This window comes from Peromyscus maniculatus, chromosome 2, assembly GCF_049852395.1.
Source record: "Peromyscus maniculatus bairdii isolate BWxNUB_F1_BW_parent chromosome 2, HU_Pman_BW_mat_3.1, whole genome shotgun sequence".
NCBI classification, from domain to species: domain Eukaryota; kingdom Metazoa; phylum Chordata; class Mammalia; order Rodentia; family Cricetidae; genus Peromyscus; species Peromyscus maniculatus.
Window position 1 is genome coordinate 158,534,062 of NC_134853.1, and position 20,886 is coordinate 158,554,947.

Sequence of the window (20,886 nt, forward strand, 5' to 3'; positions counted from 1 at the left end):
GGCAAACTGACCCACACTTACTCCCACACACCATAGCCTCACACCTCAACATTATCCAGCTCCCCTGTGCAGACCTATGCATCTATATCATCCTCCTCCAATCCCAACACCACACACACACACACACACACACACACACACACACACACACACACACACACAGAAGCATTTCCCCCTGCTGGTCCCCTGCCTGTCTCCAGCTGGGATTAGTGCAAGCGAGAAATCCCCCACCCAGGCAGCCAGCTACCACTGCTCCCCTCTCCCGCCTCTCAATTCTCTGCTAAGAGGATCTATGCCCCCCCCACTGCCCCCTGTGGACAGCAGTAATGGGCTTCGGGTGCTGACTCGGAACTTCCAAACAAGATTTCTCCCAGGTCTCCCGGGCCCCGCCCCTTCACCAGCGATTGCTGTGTAGGGGCTGCACCCCATCCCCCACTTCACATGGAAGCCCCCAGGCTTGCATCCCTCCAGCCTCCAGTGAAATTCTTCACTTGCTGAAGTACCCTCTGGTTCCCAGAGCCTGTCCCTGTCAAGCCCACCACCTCCTCTGAGGCAGTTGCCCTACTCGGCAGAGAGGAAACTCCGGCTCAGGGGCTTCCGGGAGTAACTAAGGGGCAAATAATAGTGAGACCCTGAGCCCTGGCTTCAGTGCTGTGCTCTGGTCTGTCCCTGTCCTGAGGTATGCGCTACCAGACAGCTCAGCAGCTCAGTATGGTGTGTACTCCGTGTGTATGGGCCGTGTACGGGTCACATGTGTGCATGGGAGTGCAAAGTGCACATGGCTGTTAGATATGTATATGCATGATTACTGTGTGTATATGTGTATACATGGGATTATCACACAGAGGACTTTGTCTGCATATGGACATGAGTGTGAAAATTGTATGTGTGGGGGGGCTATGTGAGCAGGTACATGTGTACGGAAATACTGAGTGCATGTTTGCATGGCTGTTAACCGTGTGTGTGTATGCACAAGCATCAGGTGTACATGTGTGTGCACAAAGGACTATTGTATTCAGGATTGTGTGTGTACAGGGGAGTATTATACATTCCCAGGAGAATCTTTTTGTGTCTGTGTACATTTGTGTACATGGCACTATTTATCTCTGTATACATGGATATATTGTTTGTGCACACATGTGAGTACGCCTGTGAGTTTGGTGTATGTGTGCAAGGTAAAAGTTGCAGGTAAGGTCTCCTGGAGTGAGGAGGAAGGGGAAAGGCTCTCTGGGAGCCAGCACCAGAAGGGATCCAGGTGAGACTGGAAGGCCCTCCTGGAATCAGAAGGGACTGGAGAAGGCTCAGCAGGGAGAGGCTGGAGCCTCATGCCTCACAGAGGCAGCCCTCAGCTTTCCTGCGCCCCATACTCTTCCCAGGCTCAGGCTGATACTAACCCTGAGTGCCGCTGTGCACATGGCAAACTCACCCACGCACCCGCAGTTCCCCATGCACACCAACACCTCTTCAACATTTACACATTCCGTTGTGATCATCCACGACAGCCCAGCATGGGCAGGAGCTGCCTGGGGACAGACTGAGTGCCTGGCACACAGTAGGTGTCCAATAAACATATGCTAAATGAGCAAGTTTAGAAGGGAACCAAGGACTGGATCTTTTTCTCTCTAGCCCAGGCCTGGCACATATCTGGCTTTTTTTAAAATGAAAATCAAAAGGGCCAGGTGTAGTGGCATGCTTATGTCTCCCAATCCTGAAGATTCTCAAAGGACCCCTCCCCAGCTCACAGAGCCAGGGAAGCAGGACAGGAGTTGTGGATGGAATGACCTCTTGCATATATATGAACACACACACACACACACACACACACACACACATACACACACACACACACACACACACACACACACACACAAAGTGCCACTCTCCAGATATCTAGAAACATGGCAGAGGTTTTAGCCATCCCTCCCTGGGCAGCTCCTTAGGCTGGCCAAGGTTGGAGGTGTCCATGTGGGTTGGGGGTGGGCAGGGGGGGTGAGATCTCTGATAGCTGGATAAACACGGCCAGGGGATTAGAGCGACTGACTGCTCAGAGCAGTGGCGGAGGGGTTGGGAAGGAAGGGACCAGCCGATCGCTGGGAAAGATATGACTATTTAAAGATAATGATTGCATAAATTTAATTAGCAGAGTTTCACGCGGCAAATGGCCGTTTTGTAATTAATGTAGCCGGCCTTACTAAGCATGAAAGGTCCCCTCCCTCTCCCGCTCCCCCGCCTCTGCTGCCCTAATGAAAGACAGAGAGCAAGTGACAGAAACAGTTTGTCAGCGGCTCCAGGTGTCAGGGGCCTAATTGGCCAAGCTGAGGGGGAGGAGGAGGCAGAGGGGTGAAGGGGAGGCAAGCAGGAGGGGGGCCTCAGTTCCCCGGGTCTGTGTGTGTGGGGGTCCCCTTCATAATTGTCAGAGAGGAGAGTGTAGATTGGCGGTGGCAGGGACTGGGTGGTGGCAGTGAGGCCTCATTAGTATCTGGGCAGACAAGCTGGCATGCATCACAGTGTGTTAGGGACCCACAGCCATGATGGCTCAGGCCTATTGCTCTCCCAGAGTGCCAGTTCCCCACAGCAGGGTAAAAGGACCCATGGGTCTCAGTTGTTCTTCCATTTTGTCCCTGACACTGACAGGCCCACATTGCTATATCCCTACTGTGTGCAGGAAGCCACTCCTTCCCACCAATCAGAAAGACACCACTGGCCCAGGGACACACCCTTCCATCGGTCTGAAACGGGGCTGTCCCTCCACCCACCAGGTGTCTTCGAATGAGCAGCAGGCTGCTGGGATGCTTCATGAAACCTTCTCTGGACACCTCCTGGTCAGCTCAAGAATGAGCCAGCATCCACCCCACGGCCTTGACCTAGTGAAGTGTGGGCCTAATGAAAAGCAGCTGTCTAGGGGTTGGAGCGACAGCTCCGAGGTTGAGAGCACTTCCTGTTTGGTTCCCAGCACCTACACGAGGTGGCTCAGAACCACCTGTAAGTCTAACTCCAGGTGCCCTCTTCTGGCTTCCATGGTGCCTACACACACCTGCATGTACACCACACACACACACACACACACACACACACACACACACACACACCACGCACACTAAAGTAAATCCTTTTTTAATAAAAAGGAAAAAAACCAACAACACAGAGGTTTCATTTTAAAGACAAGGAAACCAAGGCTCCAGGAAGCAAACTAGTTTACCCAGATTAGTATGCTCGGTCACTTTTGGGGTTGGGATTGGAACCCATAAGGTATACACTGAAAGCCAATTCCATTCCTAGTATCTCCTGGAGGAACTCACTGTGGGGCCAGCCCAGATCCTGTTCCTACTCCACAGTGATCTCACTCGCTACCGAGCAAACTTTCCTTGTGACGTGGGTACAGCCACCTGTCCCCAGGGCCACTTAGCCTTCTTTTTCCTTCTCTCTCTCTCTCTCTCTCTCTCTCTCTCTCTCTCTCTCTCTCTCTCTCTCTCTCTCTCTGTGCACATATGCACTGATACACCTGGGTGAGGAGGCCAGATGACAACCTTGTATGTTCCTCATCTGTGACCCTCCATCATATGTTTTTTGAGGCAGAGTCTCTCATTGACCTGGAGCTAACCTGGGCCTCCTGTCTCTGCGCTTAGATTACAGGTGTTCACCACCATGGCAGGCTTTTTTTTAGGGGTTCTGAGGGTCAAACTCAGGTCAGTTCCTTTCCCCCTAATGCCTTACAACTTCCCTATCACCCCAGCCCCCACCCATTCTTGTTGGCTGACCAGATGGTGAGGTAGAGAATGAGTGGCCACATCCATCTTAGGCTGTAGCAGTGAGGCCGAGGCCATGTGCATCCTGCCTCTCTGACAGTGGCCATGAAGGTCCTTATCATCCTCTCGGCTGTGTTCCGCCATCCTCAAAGCCTCGGCCCATGCCCTCAGCAAGCCAGCCCTTGCCCACCAGTTTTGTCTGTCAAAGGCAGGGCAGGAAGGCTCTGAGCCAGCCTGGCTGGTGGAACTGGAGCAGGGTGGGGAGGAACCACCCTCTCCCAGACCAAATTCAATTTCAAAGCTTAATGGGCTTGCAGAAGAGCCTGGTGAACTCTCTGACGCAGCTCCTTGCCGGCTGGGTGGTTCTGGGCCGGGCCACCGAGCGCGCAGTGGCTGAGCAGGGAGAGCCCTGGGCCCCATCAAGAGTGGCGGGGGCACTGAGGGAGTGAAAAATGTCAGAGCAAATTGCTCTTGACAGCGTTAATATCTGCACCTCATAGCAATAATTACATGTAAATAAATAGCAAAATCACACTCAGCTGGAGGCAGCTTGGGAGCCTGAGCGGCTAAGGACCAGCTGAGGGCCTGTGGTGCTCCGCTCCACCCGTTTCTTTCTCTCTCAGCACCTCTGCTCCCACGCTCCTCAGCCAGCACAGAGTGGAGATCCGGTCACCCCAACCACTTACACCAAGAAGGGCCAAGGAAAAGGAGCCGTTGGGGTCTCCCACCCCACTTTCTCAGCCAGCCTTCAGGGTTTATCTGAGTGAGCACCCCATTTACCTTCTTCCTCCCTGTGTCTTATTGCATCTCCAGGCTTCTGCGGGGACCCCTCTGACCTCTCCCCAGTCCACCTATCTGGCTGCCTCCTGCCTTGACCTCTAAAGAGATGTGCCTGGTCCAGAGCCTTCCACGACTCCCTGTCTATGCCTGTGACTTGTCTTGGTCACCCAGACGTCTTTGCTTTCCCTCGCCGACTCAACACCTGGCAGGCCACCACGAGCCATGCAAAGTCACAAGCTAAACATGGTGGAACTTCCTGGAGACCAAGGGTCAACTTGACGTGATGCTAACTAATGTCTCGTAGCTCCAACGGTGAAGAGCTAACACACATTTTACAGGGAACACTCAGGGCCCCAAGGAGAAGCACTCTCAACTACAATCTGAGGTGACTGGAAGATGCCCCATGGGCCCCAGATAGCCCACTAATGCTAAGGAAGTTCCAGGGAACATTCTAGAGTCTCTTGCTTCCCGAGTTCCAGGGCCTACAAATTTGTTGCTGTGGTTTTGTTCAGTTGGATTGGGGAAGTCGGCAAGAGCTGAGCCTGAATCCCCAGCCAAGTCACAATGGAAAGGCTGAAAAGACAGAAAGTAGAGACTGGAGGGGAGGGGAGGAGGGGGACAGCCACGGGAGAATTCCACCCAGGCAGGTGCTCCCATGCTCACATGGTGAGCCCAGGTGGATCATGTGCCTGGAAAGAATCCAGAGTCCCCTCCCCACCCCCCCAACTCCCACCCCCTCCCCTTGGCTCCCTGGTTGCTTTGCAGCAAGTTCTAAACTGAGACAAGGCACGCAGATGGCCCTTCCAGCGCCTCAGACACCCCGCACAGGGCAGAGAACGCAGTCTCCATTCTTCCGGAAACAAACATCCTCTGTGGCGCAGCCCCCACGCCCCGCACCTCCTTGTTTAGCGCAGAGACTAATCCACTTATCAAGGCTAAGGCGCCTGTGAATCCCCGTTTGATAAAGGCAGCTACAAAATTAGCAAAAAAACGTGCCCACGGCATGGAGGGCTCCATAGCAAACAAACAAGAAGCTGGGGACGGCACTGAGATGTTGTCTGCTCCCATCCCGGGGCGGGAGAGATGCGGCTAGAGATAGGGAGGGGCTCACTGGCTGGGATGGGGATGCTGATGGCTCAGTTTATATGGTTATACGGGAAAGGGGGGCCACGGGGAAGGAACCAAACTGCTATACTAATATCCCCAGCTCCACTCTGAGCCCCCACTCCATGACCCTGGAGTTGGCTACACTTCTAAATATAGCCATACATAACTGAAATTATTGTCTTCTGACTGCTGACCCATACCAGGTACATATAATCCTCAGAGTACCTAGGACATTGGCAGTACAGAGAGGTCAAGTCAGCTGCTTGCGATCACACAGCTGGTGAGCACTGCTTCTCACCCAAAGAATGCTCTCTGACTTGACATTTAACTCTAACTGTGGTCCCCAAATCTTGACGACCGCCTCCTAAACTGGCCAAGACCCCCTAACCTTGGCTGTCCTTCCAGTGAGGTAGGGTTCCCTCTATTGCCATTCTGTGCAGAGACCACGAGTTCTCAAGGTTCTGGGTGTGATCTGAAAACAGTCTCCCTCCCATATTCCTGAAGGAGTCCGAGTCTGTACCCCATGTCCATTGGGGGCATCTAGGGAAGGGAGAGACCAGGAGAAGGTTCTAAAAGGCCAGGCAGGATTCTGTGCTGCCCACCCACAGCCAGCCACGGCTTGGGGAGGAGAAGCTGGTCCCGGGGCTAGGGGATGGTGACATTAATCACAGAAAGCACCTGTCAGGGTGGCATCTGGAACTAAAGGAAAACACTTGGCCAGGGGCAGGGCTTCTCACCTCGGGCTCTGGGAGTTTGCAGACCACCACTGCCATGCTGGGAAGCCAGGACTTTTGAGGTGCAGGCCCGGCGACTCTGAAAAAGGTCCCTGCCCAGGGAGAATGTGCCAATACTAGCTCTAGTAGGTCACCCCACTGGGCTACAAAATGGGCCTGTGTGGCTGCCAATCGGGTAGACAGGGTAGCCCAAGGCTGCACAGCTGGGTGCTGGTGCGGCTGGAATTCTGATTTGTGCTCCTCTGGCTACAGAGTAATGCTGGTTTCCCTCCTCACAGGAGCCCTCTGACCCCTCCGGCTGCCCCCATGCTCTGGGCCCGTCCTCCCAGACTCCTGATCTCTGCCTCACTGAGGGAGGGCTCTGGCCCTCCGTCAGACTTGGCCACAGCGCCCTTGCCTCCCCTCCGCCTCTCTCCCTGCCTCTGCCCGGTCACTGAGCCCCAATTCACCCCTCTGCTCTTAGTCTTCCGTCTTCTCTCTCTCCCCGCCCCTCTCTTCTTTCCATGACTCTGTATATCACTTCAGACCCCGCTTCCTTCTCTCTCCAGTATCTCACAGTGCAGCTCTCTGGTCCATCTGTCCATACATAGGTTCTTTTTCTTCTTTATTCCCCTCTGTCCATACCCCGCCCCTCACCCATAGGCCTCCTGGTCAAGCCTGGTCCAGCTAATGGTCAGCACAGCTCTTACAGACCTCAGGGGTGAGGAGCCCTTGGGCTACCTGTCTCACTCCCCGGCTGTTTCCTCTTGGCTCCTGGGCTCTGGGGTCCGGGATCCGGGGGTTCCCTCTCACATGCCCTTCTCTCTTCACCCTCTGTGGCCCAGGGTGGTACAGTGTAAGTTGGATTGCTGGGAGAGGAAGGTTGGAGAGACCACCTGGCCAGCACTGCTCACACCCTCGGGGCACAGATCCCTGGAGACCTTCTCAAGAACAGCCTAGATCTAAACAGCAAAGGTGACAACCAGCCTGTCCCTCCTACTGGGGTGGCCCATGGAGAAGACGACATCTGCCCCAGAGCAGATCTGGGTTTTGGATTCTGACATTGTCCTGGCATGCTGACCTTGGATTTCACGTCTGAGTCAGCAGAATGGACAGGCTGACTACAGGTCCTCTGTGCCCAGTCACCATCAGACTGCCAATGGGGAACAAAAGTGCTTTGTCAAGCTGGGTGTGAAATCACGTACCTGTAAACCCAGCCATTTTGAGGCCAGCCTGAGCTACACAGTGAGTTCCAGGCCAGCCTAGGCTACAGGGTAAAAGACTGTCTCCAACAAACAAACAAACAAACAAAACAAGGCTTGGGACGTAGTCCAGCGGAAGCACACTTGTACAGCACCTACTTACAAGGCGCTGAGTTCCATGCCCAGCACGGTGAAAACCAAATAGAAGCATTACTTCAGCCACTGTGTGCAGTAATCATATCAGACCTACTTCTCAGTGGCTCAAAACAGAGCAAAACCCCGACAACAACGATGATGACGATGACGACGGCGGCAGCTATTTTACCCCAGAGGCCCCGAGAGAGGATGAAATTGGCTGGGAGTGGGATGAGCCCCCAGGGAGCTCAGGGAAGGATGCTGGAGTTTCAGGCTGCAGGGAGAGCATGCCTGTGGCTGGAAGGGAAAGGGAGCCCTTTGGGTAAGGATCAGGAACTTTTGCCCCTGGGCACCACGTCTCAATTTCAGCCTGGACATGTCCCCTTTTTGATAAGACACTTGCCAGGGCCCTCATGGGACCTTAATCCTCTGATGCCTCTGGTCAGACAGCCCTGGACTGATGAGAGGGTCTTGTTCATTTGGCCTCGGGCCAGCTCCACTTGGCAGACCTCTGGGCCTGGGGAGCTGAGGTCTGATCCACTGCAGGATGAGAGGACAGAAAGAGGGCAGGGCGGGTCTCCTGTCCCCTTGGTCACTATTGTCTCACCCACAAGGCTGCCTCTGCCTCTGTTTTGGATTGGTGACTTAGCGGGCTCTGTCAAGACGTCACCCTGGCTCTGCAGTAGAAAGAGACGGCTACTCAGAGAAGTCTAAGAATAGGTCCCTCTGGCAGCCAAGGTTTGGGGGCCTCTCTAGGTACCAGGTAATACAGAGGCTATTCCGGGGTGTCTCCCAGCTCTGAGAGGTCAGGGGCAAAGTTTTAGGGCAGTTCCCAATAGTTGATTTTGTTTTTCCTTTTTGGAGGGAGTGGTGTTTGTGTGTGTGTGTGTGTGTGTGTGTGTGTGTGTGTGTGTGTGTGTGTGTGTGTGTGTGCATTCACATGCCTGGATATACATATGAAGACCAGAGGTGGATACGTGGATATTAAGTGTCTTCTTCTTTAAAGAAATACTTATTTATCTTGATTTTATGTGCATGGGTGTGTCTGCATGCCTGCAGTGCCCACAGAGGACAGAGGGCATCGGATCCTGGAGTTAGAGACAGCTGTGGGCTGCCATGTGGTTCTGAACCCAGGTCCTCTGGGAGAGCAGCCAGTGCTCTTAACCCCTGAGCCATCTCTCTGCAGCCCCTTCAAGTGTCTTCTTTAATCACTTTTCACTTCATGTTTTGAGCCGGGTTTTCCCACCTAACCTGTGCTCACCGTTCTGGCTAAGGCCAGCTGTCCACAGAGCCCGAGGGGTCTTTCTCTGTCTGTTCCCCTGCACTGGGGTGACAGGTGTGCACCACTTCACCCAGATTCTTTGGTGGGTACTGGGGACTGAACTTGGGTCCTCATGCTTTGTGCAGTAAGTGCTTAACCAGCTGAGCCATCTCCCCGTCCCAGGGGAGGGTCTTGCTGTGCAGCCCAGGCTTGCCTCATACTCATGACAGGTCCCCTGCCTCCGCCTCCCACGCAATGGGGCTGCTGGCTTGTACCACCATACTTTGTTCTAGAGTCATATCATAAAGAAAAGGGGGTTGACATGCTGAGGCTGTTGGGGTGCACGGGGCACCCAAGCATACTGACACCAGGGAGGCCTTTGACAGGGTCTCCAGCCATACTGGGTAAGATTGCCAATGTTAATCCAATGCTCTGAGGTGCCAGGCTGCCAATGGGCTGCCTCAGTTGGTGCTGTCTTTAAAGCCAGGTTCCCAGGCCCACTGCATAACCTTCGTGGTTGTCGTGGACCAATCTGGGAGCTTGAGTTTTAACAGACACCCCAGACCCTTTTGGTGCCCAGCTCAGGAAAACCCTGATCTGGTACTGACCTCGTATCTCTGGCCTGTGAAGAACCTGCTCTGCTTGTACCATCCCAGCACCCACGGGTTCTCTCTAGTTCTCCCAACTTTCCCTTCCATCCCCGGCCTTCAGGACTCCTGAGCTGAATACTGTTCCTTTGACCCCTGCTTCTGCCACCATGCACACACAAAAGCTCTCTGTGCCACACACCGTGGAGGGAGGGGGTTCGTCATGGGGGTCCCTGAAAGTTCCCATCAGTGGGGGTCCTCCAGACCTTACCATACAGAATCTTATCTCCTGGTCTCCATGCTGAACCCTATTGCCAGGGACAGAGAGGCCAGCCCAGCCTCCTAGAGACCTGTCTGTCACACCAAGAAGGTATGCCCCTGGGTTGGGGTGTCCAGGACCCACAGACCACACCCTGCTTTATCTTGGGCACATCTCCCTCTCTGAAGGCTTCTGCCTCAGTGCTGGCTTCTTGCTGTTTCTTGGAGGCAGGGCCCAAGCAAGGCTGGTTGGCTCTCTGTCCCTAGCACTAAGCATTAATTGGGACCCTGCTGTGTGTAAAGCTTTGTACTGGGGATATAGGCCACCAGACAGCCTGGACCCTGCTCTACTGAGGGAACTATCCAGAAAGTTAGAGCTCCAAGCTAATATTGCAAGCACAGGAACAGAGGGGCTGGGGAACTCATTCGGAGGGTGGAAGAGCTAAGGACCAAGAGGGAGTCGGCTCAGGAATGTTCCAGGGAAGAAGGCAAATGCCTTAGTGTGGATGGCACAAGGAGGATTCCCTGAAATTGCCAAGAGAAATGGGGCTAGCCTGCCAGATCACCGGATGCACAATGCCTTGTCCTGGGTTCCCCTCACTAATGTCGGTACCCAGGGCTGCACCCCATCCTGGGTCCCGAGACCAGGCTGGTTCTCAGAGCTGCTTGGGCTGGCAGTCGGCTCGCTGCTGCACGGGATCCCAGGCCGGGCAGCAGGAATTAAGCAGGCTGCGGAGCCCAGTGAGTCCTTATCTCGGGGAGACAGTTGTTGGGAATCACTTTGACTGAGTGGTTTTGTCTCCCTGCATTTTCCACTGTCAGGCGGCCTCAGGCCATGGATCAAAGGCGCGGCAGCGCAGGCGAAGCAGCAGCAGAGAGGGAGGGGTGTCAGCTGCCCGCCCCGCCCCCGTCCGTGTCCCCATCCCGGCCCCCCTGCTCCCCACCCCCACACAAGGCCTGGGGACCCTGCACCCAGCTCAGTCGCAAGCACCCAGCTCAGCCGCAAGCACCATAGGTTGGATGAGCTGACCAGAGAGATGAAGAATCGTGGAAGGGGTGGAGGAGGGACTGAAGATGAGGAAGAAGAGGCCCTCGGTGGAGCCAGGGAAAGGAGAGGTGTAGAGAAGAATGAGAAAGATTAGGGCAGGACAATGGGGCTGGGGGCTGGAATGGCCGGGAAAGAGGGAGGGAGGGAGGAAGGAAGAGGGTCTGAACTGAGGGATGGGGGATGCCCTGGAGGAGAGGGGCCTGCACCTGTGTGCAGGTATGCAGAAGGGTGAGACAGGGTCCAAGAGGATGTCGGGGGGTGGGGCCAATGGCTCAAGAGACAGTGGGGCCCCCCCGAGACGAGGGAAGGATGGGGACAGGAGAGGAATGGACAGAAACCAAAGATGCACTTCCCAACAGCTGTGTGCCTGAGAAAATTCTGGGCTAGGACCTCAGGTGAGGGAAGTGTGGGAAGAGGAAGGGAAAGGCTGACCATCCTACCTGGAAAGCACAGACAGAGAGGATCCCTGGGGTGAGTGACCCACAGCCAGGGTACACAGGAATGAGATCCCAGTCCAGCGTGCCCTTCCAAGGGTCTCCAACAACACTGAGGGAAGCAGCCCAGATAACCTAGCTATTCCCAGAAGCTTCATGCCAAGCAAGAGTCTCCCGAGCCCTTGCCTTTGCTTTAGCGGTCGAACACCTGTCCCAAGTGAAAAGGGTGCTAAAGGAAGTGTCCCAGCTGGGGAGAGAGCCAGAGTGGTTAGGGGGGGCTCTTGGTTAGAGAGGAGCCAGGAGCGAAGGGAACAAGACGGAGAGCAGGAGCTAGCGAGAGGTGCAGGAAAGGGATTCAGAAGCAGGAGGTTTGGCCGAGACCTACACTGTCCCCTTGTGACCTTGGACCCACTGCGGTCCCTTAACAAAGCACACAGCTCCTTTCTGCAGCCAACCACATAGGCTGTGCAGGTGCAGTTTGGACGCCCATATCTGCAAACCCATTCATTCCTCCTTACACCCCCTTCCATGGGGAGATGTTGAGGCAGGAGAAAGGCTGCCTGGGATCACACTGGTGTGGAGTGACAGGGTTGCAGATACCCTTCCCAAGGCCAGCACTTGTCTGCCCTCTGCTCTCCAGCCTCTGGCCTTTGGTTTCCTGTCTTCCACCTCTGTTATTTTCCTCTAGAGGGGTCTGTGATCAACTAAGGTCAAGCAGTCCCACTGGGGGCTTTACAAGGTCCTACCAGAGGGTGAGATGTGGCTCGGAGGGTAACGGGACTTGCACCAAGCCTGACAGCCTGAGCTTGATTCCCTAGGACCCAGAAAACTGAGTCCCTCAAATTGTCCTCTGATTTCCATATGCATATGCGCGCTGGGGTGCACCTACCATGCATGCATGCATGCACACATGCATACAAAAAATAAAACTAAATCAATGTACATTTTTAAAAGTCTCTCCTATCCTTGTGACATGGCCCGGGGAAGAGCAGCATGTCTGGAGCCAGGCCAGCTGGATTTCGGTCCAGGCTTTGGCCTGTGTTAACTTTTTAGACCGATTGCTTAAACTGCTCCATGCCCCTACCCGCCTCCACTTGTGATGCAGAAATGATTCCAGGGCCTCCTCCGAGGGGATGTTTTAAAGATGGAATGAAGTGACCCACATACTGGGCTCAGCGCACATCTGGCCTGGGGTGAGCACTCAAAAAAAAAATGTAATCATCATTATTACTATTTAAAAGCACTTGTCTAACAATGCGAGCACTTTCCATATGCTGATAAAAATTGATAAAAAGCCTGAGGAAGTATGGCTAGCCCAGTAGGAGGAGGCAAAGGAACACTTCTCAGGAGGAGAAGTCTGAAAAAGTAAATGGGACTGGGTTCCAGGGGAGGGTGGGGAAGGGGATCTTAACACAGGGGCAGCAGTTGCAGGACCAGGAAGCAGGAAGAGTGTGGCCTTTTGGAGACCTTCAATGTGACTCTCACCTCTCCTCCCGGGGGAGCCCGGAAACAGCTCTCAAGGCTCCCAGCCTGCCTGCGATATTAATTGTTAACCTTCCTCATTTTCTCTTCCCCCTATCTACCCGGGACTGTCTCTCCCAGAGCCCCTGCATTACTCAGAAAGGAGGAGAAATCAGCCATTTGCATTTTTCCCCACCAAGCCAAGTAGCTCCAGAAGGCTAAACCCTTGACCTTCTACGAAGCTCAGCAGCCCAAGCCAGGGGGCCTGGGAAGTAAACAGGGCCTTGGTAGCAGCTGGCCCACCTCCTTCATGGCGTGAGGTAGGAAACTGAGGTCCATAGCAAGGACACATCTCATCAGATCACATAGTGAGTCTGAGATAGAGCTGGGAAGAGAGCTCAGACCTCTCAGTTTTCCAACCAGCGGCTGCCTGGGTCTGCAGCAGGCTGGGCCTAGCCAGACTTCTCCACAATAGGATCTGCTCAGAGTGGGAGAAGCAGAAAGAACCTGGTTACTAGGTTCTTGCCTTGTACAGGGAAGGTATGGCAAGGGCTCTGTCCCACGAACCATTTCTTTCTTCTTGTCTTTCTTTAGACACGGTCTCATGTGTCCTAGGCTGGCCTTGAATTTGATGTGGAGCTTAAGCGGAACTTGAACCTCTGATTCTCCTGCCTCTGCCTCCTGAGTACTGGGATCACAGGTGTGCACTACCACGCCCAGTTTGTCTGGTGCTGGGGATGGATCTCAGCTTCCTGCATGCTAGACAGGCACTCTGGCCACTGAGCTGTGCCCCCAGCCCCTCACTTAAGTCTAAGGCTGTAGATGAGCAGTGTGGATGAGGAGAGGGAGGCTCAGAAAGCTCATGTAGGTTGTTTGTGGTCACACAGTAGAGAGGGGAGCTGGAATGGAAACTCTGATCTGCAGACCATGCCACTGAGCCCACACTACATCTCTGTGACTGGCTGTCACAATCATTGCTATGTTACAGCCCTTCTGTCTTACATATCTCCCTGTCTCTTCCTGCCGAACCAGAAACCCCTCGGAATTGTCCACAATCAATTCTCCAATAGGGTGTGTGTGGCGGGGGGTGGGGGTGGTGTCATGGTGAGGAGAGGAGGAGGTATTATCCTCCCCAAAATGCACCTTGCTGGAGCACAAGTGACCTCCCTTCTTTCCAAGCCTCCCCATGTACTGTGCCCAGGCATGTACATTGACAGGCATCATGAAGATTTCAAGTGCAGACCAGATGAGCAGCTGCTTCCAAATAACCCCCACCCCTGGAAGCCAATCTGAGCTATGCCTTATCAAAGCCTGAAGGTCTGGGGTTGGCCAGCAATTGCTGGTGACCTACTATGTTCCAGATGCCGAGAATGACGTGTGTCACCAAGCGAACAGTGTGCTGAGTAACACGGAGCTCCCTCGGCCCCTGGAGATGTGGAGTTCCACATAAACTCTTGTCCCTCCTGGTGCCCTTGGCCCCACATGGGACAGAGAATCCTGGCGTGGATGTGGACACTTAGATAGATGTCGTTATTTCTACAGTGGACTAAGCTGCAGCTCTCAGGGTCTCATTCTGAAAAAGGACCAGTAGACCCAGCCATTGTCCTTTCAATCATTCAAGTCTCCAGTGTCACCCTGAAAGCCAGGCCACAGGCCATTCACCCTGATCACCACAGGCATGGTACCCGCTCCTCAGCTAGCTACCTAGAGGCTTCCCATTCTGTTCTAGGGAGGCAGTTCCCACCCTTGGCCCCCCTTGTTCCCTCCACCCAGGATAAAGGGCAGAAGCAGAGACATAAACAGGGCTCTGTTTTCACTGGAGGCGGCTGCCCAGTCTCTCCCCGGGGACCAGAGCCGTGGCCTCTGATGGATGAAAGCAGGTGGCTGTGTCAGGAGCAGCAGCCAGTGGGAAATAACTCAGCTTTTCCACGGAGCTGGGTGACCTCGGACAAAGGCAGAAGGGCTGGATAGCAGGCACCGGCAGGGTCTGGACCCCCGAGACGGAGGCTCGGCATATCCAGGCCTGGACTAAAGCTGGCTACCAAGACCGTGGGCTCATACCTCCGCAGCGGCTAATTCCTCGCCAGAGCTGGCCAGCCAAGGATGCCGGTGGAGAGGGGAGGATGCTCGCAGTGTGAGGGACCCCTGGAGAGCAGAGTGATGGTGACATATCCCCCAGCTGCTGCCCCATCTGGCTTTAACTTGGGGCTGGCAGATGTGGCCTGCATCTTTAAGAGATGGGCTATTACTGGGTATGAGGAAAGCCAGTTGAGGAGGGTAGATGTTGAAAATTGAGGAGGGTAGATGTTGAAAAAAAAATGGTACTGGTCTTTGGGTCAAAAAAAAAAAAAAAAATCCAGCCACAGACTCCTGGTCCCATCTGAAAACTGACCCCTGACCCTACGCTGGCACTGCCAGTCATGATGAGAAACGGGGCAGGGAAAGGAGGGTGGGAATGACTCCATTGACTGTCCCCTGACCCTGGGAAGCCATGCGGAGTCTGAGTCATCCCCAGCCTTCCCCTCTCAGCTCACCTTCTGGGGAGCACAGTGGGCAGCTTCCTGTGCTTTCTGTAGAAGAGCGTGCTGCCTGGGGCCCAGCGCTGCTCTGTCCAGGTTGGGTCAGCTGAGCACACCACACTGCTCTAAGGAAGAAACTAGCACAGCCATTTCCCGGCCAACCAAAAGGGATGAGAGAGAAGGGCAAGGAAGGGGGAAGGCATGAGGGACGAGAGGATGCAGAGAAGCACATTTACCGAGCACCTACTGTGTGCCAGGAACTTTGCTTAAGTCTCTATTTAGTCTTCACAGTGCCTCTGAGAAGCCGGGAGAATGTCCCTCCTTCCAGGTGAGGCAAATGAAGCCCAGAGAGGTTACATAAGCTACCCTAGGGTCACACAGCACCATAACAAGTAGCAGAATCAGAACTTGGTATCTGCCTTAAGGTTCCTTCCGACCCTGCCCACAGTCCACTTGTGGGGCCTAAGTGGGAGGCTCCCTGAGAAGAGTGAATAGAGACCCCCATGAAGGCAGAAGGAAGGCAGAATGGCAGGAGAGTCACCTAAGAAGGGAGGCAAAGGAAGCGCAGGGCGGGAGCTGGTGTAGAGGAGACTCTGGCTGGGGTTAAAGCCCCGTGTCCCTACAACCTGCTAAGCCCGAGAAATGAATTCCGATCCCTCCAAATCCCAACCTTGGAAGATGTTGGAGAGAAAGGGTCTCCTTTCAGGGGAGCGGAAGATCCTCTACACCTCCTCCCAACGCCCCGGTAATGCCAGGATGTCCCCAATCTGCTTTGAGGAATGGAGGGATTAAGAATAATAAAAAAATTGCAATAAAATATGTGTGAAGGAGGGGGTAATTGTGGACAAACGCAGCATTCAAATTCATTTTTCAGCTCTTTTACACACCATTTCAATCTTATTTTCTGCTTGTTAATGAGATCTTGTTGCCTGGGCTAGGCAAACCTTCCAGTATCAGGGCATAATTGCACGTAATTTTCTCTCCTACCAATGATTTGCATCAGGTTTTTAAAAATTCTGGGCTATTTAACACCCCATGATCCCCCCCACACCGCCCCGTCTTCCTAACTACATGTCTCTCACTCCCTCCTCCTTCCTCATCCCTGGTCCAGCAAGACTCATTTTAAATGCTTATTAGAAACGCAATGTCACCAATAAAGGGGTGGAGACAAAGAGGAAGTGAGAGGAGAAAGAGGCTAGAAGTCTCTGGTGCAGGTGAAATCCAGTGCCAGGAGCCAGCTGACTGCCTTGCTCCTGTCCTCTTAAGGGTCAAGAGCGGTGAGGTTCAGAGGTCAAGTCAATCTCAGTTAGAACCCCAGTTCCACTGCTCAGTGGCTCCTGAGGCCTCCTATGAATTTCTTAACCTCTCAAAGAATGCCTCCCCAAGAGGAGAGGTGTTGTGGAGCTTGAATGACCTCAAAGAGGCCAGATGTTTACAGGACTCTGGTGCTAAGTGTCTGACCTTGCTGGTCTGTCTCCCCTGGAGGCTTTGGATTATGATGATGGAGGGCCGAACTGGGCACCTACCATTGAGGGAGATGGCATTTGTCAATAACCTTGCAGATGTGAAGCTCTGTCTCAGGAGGAAGGCGATGCTGCTGTTTGTGAATGCAGACGCTGAACCTGGGATCTGCCCTTAGCTGCTCCTCTGGCCTTAGACCTTCCTTGTTTGGACCATCATACAAAGCTTCTTTTGTATGGACCATCGTACCAACCTCATGGGGCAGATACAATACAACAACATGGTGGACTCTGCAAGCAAGCTGCTCCAATCTCAGCTCTGATGCTTTCTAGAATCTTGGAGAGACTGGAACAGCACATTGGATGGATGGATGGATGGATGGATGGATGGATGGATGGATGGATGGTATAGGATGGCAAATGGATAAATGGGAGGAAGGGAGAATGGAAGGGTGGATGGATGGATAGGTAGATAGATGGATATATGGATAAACTGTAGAATGGATGGATGTGTGGATCGGTTGGGTGGATGGATAGGGGATGAGTGGGCAGGTTGGTGGATAGGAGGATGGATGAATGAATGAGAGGATAAATGAGTGGGTGGGTAGACAGATAGATGCATAGATATCTGGATGTGTGCATGAGTAGATAGGTGAAGGGATGGATTGGTTGGTAGACAAATGAATGATTAGATGGATGGACTTGGTGGGAGGGTGAATGGATGGCTATATAGATAGATGAGAGGATGGATAGATGTGTGGCTGGTGGATGGATGGATGGATGGATGGATGGATAGGATGATGAATGGATAAGTAGGACTGAGGGAGGATGGATGGATAGATGGATGAGTTGGTAGGTAGATGGATGGATGAATAGATGGGTGACTAGGTAGATGGGTAGATGAATGAATAGATGGATGAATGGATGGATGACATAATCTTCCCACCTGCAGAATGGAGGTTATAAGACAACTACCATGATTCTAGGAATGGAAAGAGGTACCACGGTTTGCTGCTCCTATGCCTGGCCTGCATTTAGCATTAAACTTTGTGTTGACAATCACTGTAATTATTATTGATCTATTTATTCATTTATTTACATTTATACTGCTAGGGGTCAAGTCCAGGGCCTAGTGCAGGATCAGCAACACTTTGCCTCTGAGCCACACTCCCTACCCCAGCCCATCAGGGCACCGTCTAACTACTCTAGGCACAGGAGGAAAAAGGAAGAAGGAGCCCAGAGGAAGAAAAGGCAAAAGGGCTTCGTTTGCTGAGATCATGGGCACGTGACTGATGGCTCACCTATTTTGGAGGGAACTGTAAATATGGAGAGGGACAAAGAAGATGACGGTGAGTGAAGGTGTGAAGAGTGAGTGTGAGCTGCGACCCTGTCACCTTCCGTGACACAGCAGTAAGAGCCCTTGACTCAAGGTCTGGAGTGTGACTTTGCAAGAGTCTTGGCACACTAGGCCCTTCTCAGACCTCAGTTTCCACTCCCAGGTCCATCCACCTGGTGGATAAGAAAGGAACACCAGAGAATGACTTCTCCCCCCAGGTCCCAAAAGTCTGCCCTGAAGAGGCGTGAGCACAGGTGCCCTGCCTGCAGCGGAGGTCCCCTGCCTGCAGCGGAGGTCCCCTGCCTGCAGCGGAGGTCCCCTGCGTGGCAGAACTCTGCTCCTGACTCTTTGCTTTGGTTCTGGGTGGGTAAGTCTGGCAGCTCAGCATAGTCTTTTGATGTCTGTCTCTGCAGCCCCCTGGGACCTCAACAAGGGAGGCCATCACACCAGGGCACCCGAGACAAGAAATGTGTCTCTGCCGTGCTTCTCCTAAGGTCAGGGGTCCTGCTTTGCCATCAGATTGGGACCCTTCCATCAGGCTGGCATTTTACTTATCCTGTGGGTCTTTCATGCTGTTCCTGGAACCAGGTCTGGAAGCAACTGCCCATCTTACCCACGTGCAGTACTAAGGACCCAGGGGAGTCTCCTTGCAAAGGCAGTCTGTCTACCTGCCTGCCTTCCCCTTGCCGATGGTGTCTCTTGTAGCCCAGGCTGACCTTGAGCTCATTGTGGAGCTAAGGATGACCTTGAGTTTCTGATCCTCCTGCTCCTACCTCCCAGGTGCTGGGCAGGATTACAGGTGTGCACCACCATGCCCAGTTTCTCTAGAGCTATTTTTAAGTCATTTTCCAAGTAACTGACCTCAGCCAGGAGCAAAGTCTTAACCAGAGGAGCCATCAGAAGTGAGGTTCCTGGACAGGCATCTCTTTCCCTGCACCTCACCAGAAGGACTCAACCAGGAGGTCCCTTGTGGAGTACTTAATGGCCGGTGCTATAAGGTGGGGGTCTGTGAGTGCGGCCATCAGAGGTTCTGAGCTTCAAGGGAAACTTTGGACTAAGGAAGGCTTCTCTGCCAGTAGCCTCCAATGTTTGGATTTTTTTTTTTTTTTTTAAACTCACAGCTTGACTCAAAGGAACCCTTCTTTCCATCCAGCTGAGAAGTTAGTATCTGGGACTTGTGAGATGTGAGTTTGAATCCTGACTCATACATGGGTTAAAATATAAATAACAACAGGACAGTGTCTGTCCCAAGGACTTCGGAAAGCTCAGTCCCCTTGTCATCATCGAGTCACTAGGACGTGGTTGCTCTGGTGACTCCCCAGGGCAGGGTCTATCCACTTGTTTTTACTGATTTGTCCCAAGTGCAGGGACAGCACCTGATGTACAGCCCGCAATAGGTCCTTCAGACCTCTGAGGAGCTACCTCCAGGATGGGTACCTTGAATCACTTCAAGGAACAAAGGGATTTCTTATGAAATCCTGCTGGGTCTCTTCAGGGAGTCCCTGATGCTCAGAGTCACCCATTTCCAAGACTGGATGGGGACAAGAGATCCTAGTCAAAGCATGGGAAGAGGAGAGGTCTGTTTTCCCACAGGCAGCCACAGACCACCAGTCAGATACGCAGGCAGGCTGGTCCCATCCCTAAATTTCCCAGCTTCAGCTACACACAGAATCCCCTTTGGCTTCTGGAAAAACAAAAACGCCTTCCAACTTGCATGGCTAACACTATCCAGGTGACAGGGACCAGATCTCTGTTCTCGGGTAATAAATAGTGTGCCAACCTACCTCAGCTCAGGTGACACATTCCTAAGGGCCTAGATGAACCCTGGGGGAATGTCCTATTGGGGACAGAGGACAAGGGAGGTCAACTTGTAGGATGAATTGTTCTCCCTCCCCCAGACAGATCCCTCCCAAGACCCCAGAGTCATGAAGACAAGAGTGAACCCTGAGTTAAGCGGGGGCTTTGACATGTTGAGACTTTTGACTTAACGTCCAGACTCCATTCCACCCTCGGTATTCGGAGGATACCCTTGCCACCCTCGATGGATGGGCGCACGCACACACAACCATCCACATATCACAGCTGTATTCCTGGTAAAGTATTAGGAATAGACCCTGTAACACAGGGAAAAGCTGAGGTACCCAGATGCACACTGGCCCCAGAGCAGCAGAGAGAGGCTCTCTGTCTCCCCCAAAGCCTGCACCTTCTCCTGCACAACACAGCTGTTCAGATCAGTTTGCTCCCCTTGCCAAGCCTGGCTCCTGCTGACAAGAGGAAGAAAAGCATGGCCGGTGGGAGACAGAATAGACCTCTTTCCTCAGGGGAACTTGGGAGCCTGTTGTAGCAACAAAAGCAAACACATCAGCTCCTCAAAAATCACTCAGACCCCAAACAGCAGGTCTGTCCAACAAACCCACCAGTAACCACTCCAAGCTCTTTGCTATTGCTCCATCTTTCTCCAAAGCCACCACTCCATTGGGCCAAGAGTGACTGGTCCAGCAACCATTTGCACGTGAGTGAACCTGAGTTTCTGAGCTCCCATCGAAAGTAGAGATCCTGGCACAGAACCTGGACAGCAATTCTCTCCACCAATAGGAGAGATCCCTTCATCCCAACGACTGCTCACTCCTGACAACAAGTGAGGCATGGAGCTCTGACTGGATCTAGGAAGAACTCTCGGTTCTAGGTTCAAACCCAGCACCAGCCTTCCCCTGCTCACTGCAGAAAAGTGCCTGGTGCACGTGATGACACCGTGGGTCAGTTATCAAGCTCAGAATGGCTGTTAGGCCAAGAGCGGGTCCTGTAATCATTCCCTGCTGATTTGGGGGAAATGACAACC

The 20,886-nt window shown here is 53.2% G+C and overlaps 1 protein-coding gene across 1 annotated transcript in view; it reads right to left on the minus strand.

The window, feature by feature from the left end:
- Window positions 1-14,545: 14,545 nt before the first annotated feature.
- The window catches only part of LOC102915371 (paired box protein Pax-7), a 60,795-nt gene continuing 54,454 nt past the window's right edge, over window positions 14,546-20,886 (minus strand). The window contains exons 8-9 of the mRNA XM_076563624.1: window positions 14,794-14,877; window positions 14,546-14,719 (exon numbers count right to left, since the gene is read on the minus strand). Of these exons, the coding sequence (XP_076419739.1) occupies window positions 14,546-14,719; window positions 14,794-14,877 (258 nt within the window). The remainder of the gene's footprint in view (window positions 14,720-14,793; window positions 14,878-20,886) is intronic.